Consider the following 7747-nt stretch of genomic DNA (forward strand, 5'->3'; position numbering starts at 1 on the left):
ATAATAATTTTTTATTGTGATTTGAATAAATTAATTATATCAATGTATATATGCAAAAACATAAAATGTCGATAGAAAGAAGATCAATTGTAAGAATTGTTTAAAGAAAATTTAAGGAAATATTTAATAACTAATGGCACTATCTATTGAAATAAGTGGAATGCCAACTTATTTCTTTTTAGCAGGCAAGTACTTGTTGTGGGGAGCTTCAACACCATAGCTAACAGTAGAAGCTGAACCTTGGCTACCTTGGAAAGATTGCTGCACGAAGGTTTGTTGGTTGTTGCTAGCAGATTGAACAAAGTTGGAGTTGCCGCCGAAAGATCCACTAGAGAATACAGGAGCATTGTTTGAGCTACTGCCGAATACGGGACCAACAGAACCAACCTTAACGGGACCACCGCCAATGACAGAGGTAACGGGAGCAATACCTTCATCCGAAATGCGGGTAGAACCACCCAAAGCATCGTATTGAGCTTGGATTTCTTGTTGAGCACGATTAGCTTCTTCTTGAGTCTTGTACTTGATGAAGTAAACTTCAGGTTTGTGGGCCTTTTGTTCGGTTTGTACAGCAGACAATTGATTTTGGATGTTGGCAAGGTCGGGTTTCTTGGACAATACATAGATGACAGTCTTTTCTTCGTTGGAAGCTTGAGCACGCTTGAGAGCATCCAAATTGAGTTTCAAATTTTGGCTTGGGGCCTTAATAAATACAATGCGGTAGTTCTTGCGAATAGGACCAGCTTCAGCACCTAGATCGCCTCCAATTTCTTCGGTTTCCTCAGGAGCAGAGTGAATGAAAATATCCTTGGAGACAATGGTTTGCTGTTGAGGTTGATAATTGTAGTGGGATGAGGAAGAAGCAGGAGCATAAACAGCTGATTGTTGCACTGGAGCGACATATTGAGGAGCTGGGCCAACAAATTGGGGAACAGCAGGAGAATATTGTTGTACAGGAGCAGCAAATTGAGGAGGGGATACATCAATAGGCTGAGGAGCAAATTGAGGAGGTGCTACTGAAGCGACAAAGTTTTGCTTGATTTGTTGGCTTTGAGATTGAACATTGAATGAGGTCAATGGGGGAGCTTGCTGGGCAGAGTAAATGCCACTGTTACTTACTGGTGCTGAGGGAAAAAATGTTTGTTTAACAACAGGTTTTGGTTGTTGATAGTTGTATGCAGGCTTAGCTGCTACAGTAGCTACCAAAGCCAAACACTATAATAAAAGAAAAAAGAAAATGTTCTTAAAAGTTCCTTTTATTTATATATCAATAGACACACTTACCATAATTGTTAAAAATGTATTCATTTTGATTGTTTTGTTATTCCTCAACTTGTTGATTAAATGAAATATATTGTTTAACTGATGCCATATCAAGAGCATCCCAACACTTTTATACGATTTGAATATCGTTTTACCGTTTACCAACAAATATTCAACTAACAGCATCACTGTAACTGATTTGCCTCAAAAAGTATCACAAAACTATCAAATGTAGATGACAATGACCAATCATGTTGATGTAACATTTTTCAAATTATAATACCTCTTATGTTTTTGTGGGAATTGCAAAACTTTATTTTTATATATTTTATATACTCCAATATGCATAAACATACATATGAACAAACACACACACAAATATGTACATATGTAGGCAAAACTTGTCTCCTATGAATAATTTTATAATGTTACGATATTATATTAGGAATTTAAATTACATTTGTTTTTATTTCATAAATAATATTATTCACATATTTTATGGACCTACTTTATATAGGAAGGTGTGTTTCAACAACCAATGGTCTCCATCAAACAAGATCACCAAACGTCAGAATTCAGTGCACCAAGTAAGATACCAAAAGAACCAATTTACTTTATGACGTTTCGTGTACCGTAGTATTAGAATTTAGAAAATAATCAGATATGGTCATTATAATGATATCTAAGATATCTAAGAAGATGTTCCACTTGTGTGCATACTAGAACTAAGTAACCTTGAACTCCTACTATTTAGGATATTTAACTAAAGCTAAATATATTAACATCGCCTTAACTTTTACTATTTTTCAAGAACACCCATTTATCCAATATTCAAAACGATAAACATATCAACGCCGTTATTGATGAAAGTCATTCATACTGACCTCAATAAACCCTGTCAAATCATGATACATTTTTGATATACATATGGGAAATTTCGTATCACCATTAAAAATCGATGTCTTCCGATTTGGATGAAATATGCAACAAGGTTAGTACTATAGGCCAACTAACAAATTTTCAGCTCTATCGGCCAAGAACTGCCGGAGTCAGAGGGGGTCAAAGTTGGAAATTTTGGTCATACAGGGTTTTATTCAAATGAGTGTAACTTTTCACCAATCGGTCCTAGCTATTTCTTTACTCTTTCCATTTTTTTTTTAATTTCAAAATTTTTTTAAAATTTTATTTCTGCTTATCGTGGGAAAAATAATTAAAATTTTCGTTTTGTACGCAAAACGACTTTTATTGAATTATAAAGGGCATATAAATTTTAAAAACTTCTGAAATAGACTAAACCAAATGCCCAACTATTTTTTAAACATTTTTCTGTATGAGCTAAAAATTACGGCAATTTTGCCACCCATTTCGATAAAAAGCGAAAAATAATATGCTTCTCCACTAAAAATCATTTTGTGGACCAAAAATATTCTACAAAAATTTTTTAATTATTTTTTCCCGTAATCTAAATTACGGAGTTTTTGAGACCCATTTAGAAAAATTTTAAATATTTTATTTTTAAAAAATTATACTGAGGTCAGGATTTTCAATAGCTGCACATGGTTTAAATCATCACTTTTCAGTGCGAAATTAAGATCGACAAAATAATGAAACTCTTTAAAGTCTAAGATAAATAGTTATCTATCTATATATATAAAATTCTAACGTTACTGACTGATTCATCATCGCACAGCCTAAACGGTTGAAGCTAAAGAGCTAAAAGTTGGTCTCCCCTTAAATAGGTCCACTAAGACGGGATTTTTGGAAACTCGAATGTTTAGGGCGTAAAAACGGGTAAATTCGGTAACCTTATATCTCCTAATCTATAAAAGATACAAAAACAGTTTAGAACTTATCGTCGTTCATTTAAAAAATAAGCGGACAGGTGTCTGGTACTTTTTTCAAATTCGGCTCCTTTAGGGAATAAACGGCTGAAAACTGTATTTTGGTACTTTTTTGCACCCCATGTATCTTTTAAACCAGAGAACATTCAAAAAATTTTTTTTACTCCTTCATTACTTGACGAAAAAATAAAAATATGAATTTAGTATCTTTTGGATATTCCGACGTTTAAGGGGTGAAAATTGTATCTATCTTTGGTACTTTTTTCATAAAACATTGTTTTTGGTTTATTAACTTATACATATAACGGGCTCCCAAAACGATGTTGCAACTTTTTGGAACATAATTTTTATTTCGTTAATGGGGAGGAAAAAAGTACCAAAAGGGGTAAAAAAGAGAAATTTGATTTTATTCAAACACAATAATCCAATTTATATAAAATTTTTAGATCTAGAAACACTAAATATGCTAATGGAGTGTTATTTGGAACACCGGTACCAAGTGATATTTTTTGGTACTTTTTATTAACCAACTGGTACTTTTTGAGTTTTCTATAAAATTTAACCTAGAAACATGAAATTAAGCAAGTAGAGCCCGGTGTAAATGAGAATCTATAAAAGGGGACTTATTGGTACTTTATCGTAGAAACTAGAAACATGAAATTAAGCAAGTAGAGCCCGGTGTAAATGAGAATCTATAAAAGGGGACTTATTGGTACTTTATCGTACTTCGACTGGTACTTTTTTGAGTTTTCTATTAAATTGAACTTAGAAACATGTACTTTTTGGTACTTTTTCGTTCTTCAAAAGGAACTTTTTGAATTTTATATAATATTAAACCTAGAAAAATTAAATTAAGCATATAGAGCTCGAATTAACTGAGAACCTATAAAAGGGAACTTTTTGGTACTTTTTATACCCTTCACCTTCGTGAAAAGGGTATATATAAGTTTGTGATTCCATTTGTAATTTCTATAATATAATTTTCCGACCCTATAAAGTATATATATTCTGGATCCTTATAGATAGCGGAGTCGATTTAGCCATGTCCGTTTGTCTGTCTGTCTGTGTGTATGTTCTATCGGAAATACGATCGAATAGAACGCTCTTTAAAATCAGCCCAATCGGCCAATAAATAACGAAGATATGAGTAAAAATCCGAGACCACTTCTGAAAATTTCATAAAAAATTTAAATTTTTCGTGCATGCTTATACAAAACGGTAAATTTTTTTGTTATTGTGATTTCTTGTATTAGAATAAATTTAAGCGAAAATTAACCCTTTGGTGGTTATTAACCCATTGTCTACAATTAAGATGACTTACATATATAACACAACTTTTTTCATTTTGGAAGGACTTGTCGGACTCGCGAAAGTTTTTTAGAACTAATTTCCAGCGTGAGGGTGCTTGCTTCCAAGCAGCGTTTGCTACTGCCCGAAATAATAAATCCGTTTTAATATGAAATTTTTTTCTTCCTTCCTACTGCAATTTTACATTTTGTTGCTAAGAATTTTATGTTTATATTAAGATTTTCAAAAGAAGATATAAATTTTAAAGTAAAAATCTTTAATTAATATAAAAATCTTTAAAGGAATATTGTAATTATTTTCAAAATACTGAGTGAAATGAAATTGTTTGTCAACAAAATTACTCTAAAATATTCAGAATTTTATACATGTGAATAAAATCTATTTATCTAACTTTAATAAATTTCTTTCTTAAAATTTTTATACCCACCATCAAAAAAGAAGGGGGGTATATTGATTTTATCATTCCGTTTGTAACACATAGAAATATTGGTCAAAGACCCACAAAAGTATATATATTCTGAGTCCTCATTAAATTCTAAGACGATCTAGCCATGTCTGTCCGTCTGTCCGTCCGTCTGTCTGTCTGTTGAAAGCACGATAGAGCCCGAATGGAAAGTGCTAGAGGGTTGAAATTTCACATAAATATTTCTTATAGGTAAGGTTTGTTTGGTATTGAAAATGGGCAATATTGGTTCACGTTTTCGGATAGCCCCCATACAAGTGGCCCCTCGAAAAGCAGCTTTAACAGCCATAACTTGTTTAAAATACGAATATAGCGATGAAATTCGACATAAGTAAGTTCTTATGATCCAAAATCACTATGCAAAATTTTATGAGTATCGGTTCATAACTGACCCTACCCCCCCATATAAGGTCTCCTTCAGAAAATGACTTTAACGCTCATTACTGGTTTAAAAATACTAGTATATAGATGAAATTCGACATAAGTAAGTTCATACAAGTCAAAATCTATCTAAAAAATTTTATGAGGATCGGTCCATGATTGACCCTACCCCCCATATAAGGTCCCCTTCAGAAAATGACTGCAACGCTCATTAATGGTTTAAAATACGAGTGTAGCGATGAAATTCGACACAAATCAATTTAATACGAACCAAATTCAGTCTACCAAATTTTATGAGGATCGACCCATAATTGACCCTACCCCCCTATGTAAGGTCCCCTTCAGAAAATTACTTTAACGCTTATAACTGGCCTAAATATACGAGTATATAGATGAAATTCGACATAAGTAAGTTTCATTCGAGTCAAACGTGGTTTGATGGTGGGTATATAAGATTCGGCATAGCCGAATATAACACTCTTACTTGTTAATTTTGCTTTGATTCTAATTTTAACGAAAAATGTTTCTATATTTTGCACACTGCAGAAAAAATGCATAGAAATGGTCACAATCTATATGAACGCATTTAAGCGGATATAAAAAACAAGTAAGAAATTATAGTCGGGCGAGGCCGACCATATAATACCCTACACCTGTTATGTGATTTAGTTTAAATAATAAAGCATTTAAATTAAATTGTACCTTGCCTCAGATATACTTAAGCCATTTATTGTTGAATAAAATTGTGGACATTTAAGTCAAATTTTGAAGGAGGCTTTTTATAGGGGCCCTATAATTATAAAATCCATGAGGGTCATTAAGGCTAGTAAAGAACTTGGTTTTACAGCTTTATGTCTAGATAGGAGTATATTAAACATAATTATGAACTTAAAAGGCGTATTCGGCGGGTTCAGTTGTATGGGGGCTAGGTGAAATAATGGCCGATGTTAACCATTTTCAATAGGCTTCGTCTTCGGTATCATACAAGATCATGTGCCAAATTGAATTATCATCCAAAATTAAATTATCTCCAAAATTGCGACCTGTAGTTTGATTAAAAGGTTTACAAGCCCCATTCGGGGGTTCAGTTGTATGGAAGCTAGGTGAAATAATAAGCCGATGTTAACCATTTTCAATGGGCTTCGTCGCAGGGACAATAGAAGATCATGTACCAAATTTCATTGAAGTATCTTCAAAATTGCGACCTGTAGTTTAGTTTACATGGACAGACAGACAGACAGACGGACATAGCTCAGACTCAGAAAATTATTCTAAGCCGATTGGTATACTTTAAGGTGGGTACTGTACCAATATTATTGTGCGTTACAAACATCAGCACAAACCCAATATACCCTCCCCACTAAAGTGGTGTAGGGTATAATAAACTTCCTAACTTCCATTACCATATTTTTAGCATTAAATCATAGAAAAATGTTTATTCCGTTTAACGAATTTTTCGTTTTTACGAATGGGGGAAAAATATTTCGTATTTTCTGGTATTTAGTACATCAATATTCATCGTTTGAAAGGTATTGCAACAAAAAAGTGAAATATCCCAATAAACCAAACGATATTATAACGATATCAAAACGATATCACTTAGGTGATAAAAAATATCATAAGTGATAGTCGTTCTCGTATCGAGAACGATAGTATTTACGTACTAAATGGTACCTTTCCTTATGATATCGTTTTTCCATAAAATTATGATATCGTTTTCGCTATCATAATTTCCAAAAATAATGATAGTTAAATCGCCTTTTTCAGTTTTTTTCTGTATGCTCTTTTATTCTTAAAATTTCATTCAAAACGCTATTTAACTTAATATTTCGCTATTATACATATAAAAAAGCCTGAAAAGGGAAGGATTGCATTCATTTGTACATATTTACATACATACATTAATACATATTTTAATGTAATCATATTTTTCATCACATTACGCATTGTCTTGCAAATACCTGAAACTTTTCAAAAATAACTCTCTAAAAGAAGCATCTATAGCAATGAAATTCGACATGAACCTATTTTAAGGAAACCTAAATCGCTTTGTAAATTTTTATAAGGATCGGTCCATAATTGACCCTACCCCCCATATAAGGTCCCCTTCAGAAAATGACTTTAACGCTCATAACTCTCTAAAAGAAGCATCTATAGCAATGAAATTCGACATGAACCTATTTTATGGAAACCTAAATCGCTTTGTAAATGTTTATAAGGATCGGTCCATAATTGACCCTACCCCCCATATAAGATCCCCTTCGGAAAATTACTTTAAAGCTCATAACAGCCTTAAAGAAACATCCATACCGATGAAATTTGACATGAACATATTTTAAGGAACCTTAATATCATAGAAAAATTTTATAAGGATCGGTCCATAATTCACCCTATCCCCCATATAAGGTCCCCTTCGGAAATTACTTTAACGATCATAACTGTCCAAAAGAAGCATCTATAGCGATGAAATTCAACATGAACATATTTTATA

At 32.7% G+C, this 7747-nt stretch overlaps 1 protein-coding gene across 1 annotated transcript; it reads right to left on the bottom strand.

The window, feature by feature from the left end:
* Window positions 1-1322, bottom strand: LOC119601581. The gene is made up of 2 exons (XM_037952595.1): window positions 1285-1322; window positions 1-1215 (listed from the first exon to the last, which is right to left on the bottom strand). Exons 1-2 carry the CDS (start codon window positions 1306-1308, stop codon window positions 169-171), a joined length of 1071 nt encoding a protein of 356 aa, XP_037808523.1. The 5' UTR covers window positions 1309-1322; the 3' UTR covers window positions 1-168.
* Window positions 1323-7747: the final 6425 nt, after the last annotated feature.

The sequence above is a fragment of the Lucilia sericata genome, unplaced genomic scaffold (genome assembly GCF_015586225.1).
Source record: "Lucilia sericata isolate MDLA Ls3-8-SP2 unplaced genomic scaffold, ASM1558622v1 Contig000175F_arrow, whole genome shotgun sequence".
Lineage (NCBI taxonomy): Eukaryota > Metazoa > Arthropoda > Insecta > Diptera > Calliphoridae > Lucilia > Lucilia sericata.

Coding starts and splice junctions, on each gene's coding strand:
- LOC119601581 (XM_037952595.1), bottom strand. CDS start 1,308: ATGAATACATTTTTAACAATTATG. Junction 1,216..1,284: donor ATACATTTTTAACAATTATG/GTAAGTGTGTCT, acceptor CTTTTATTATAG/TGTTTGGCTTTGGTAGCTAC.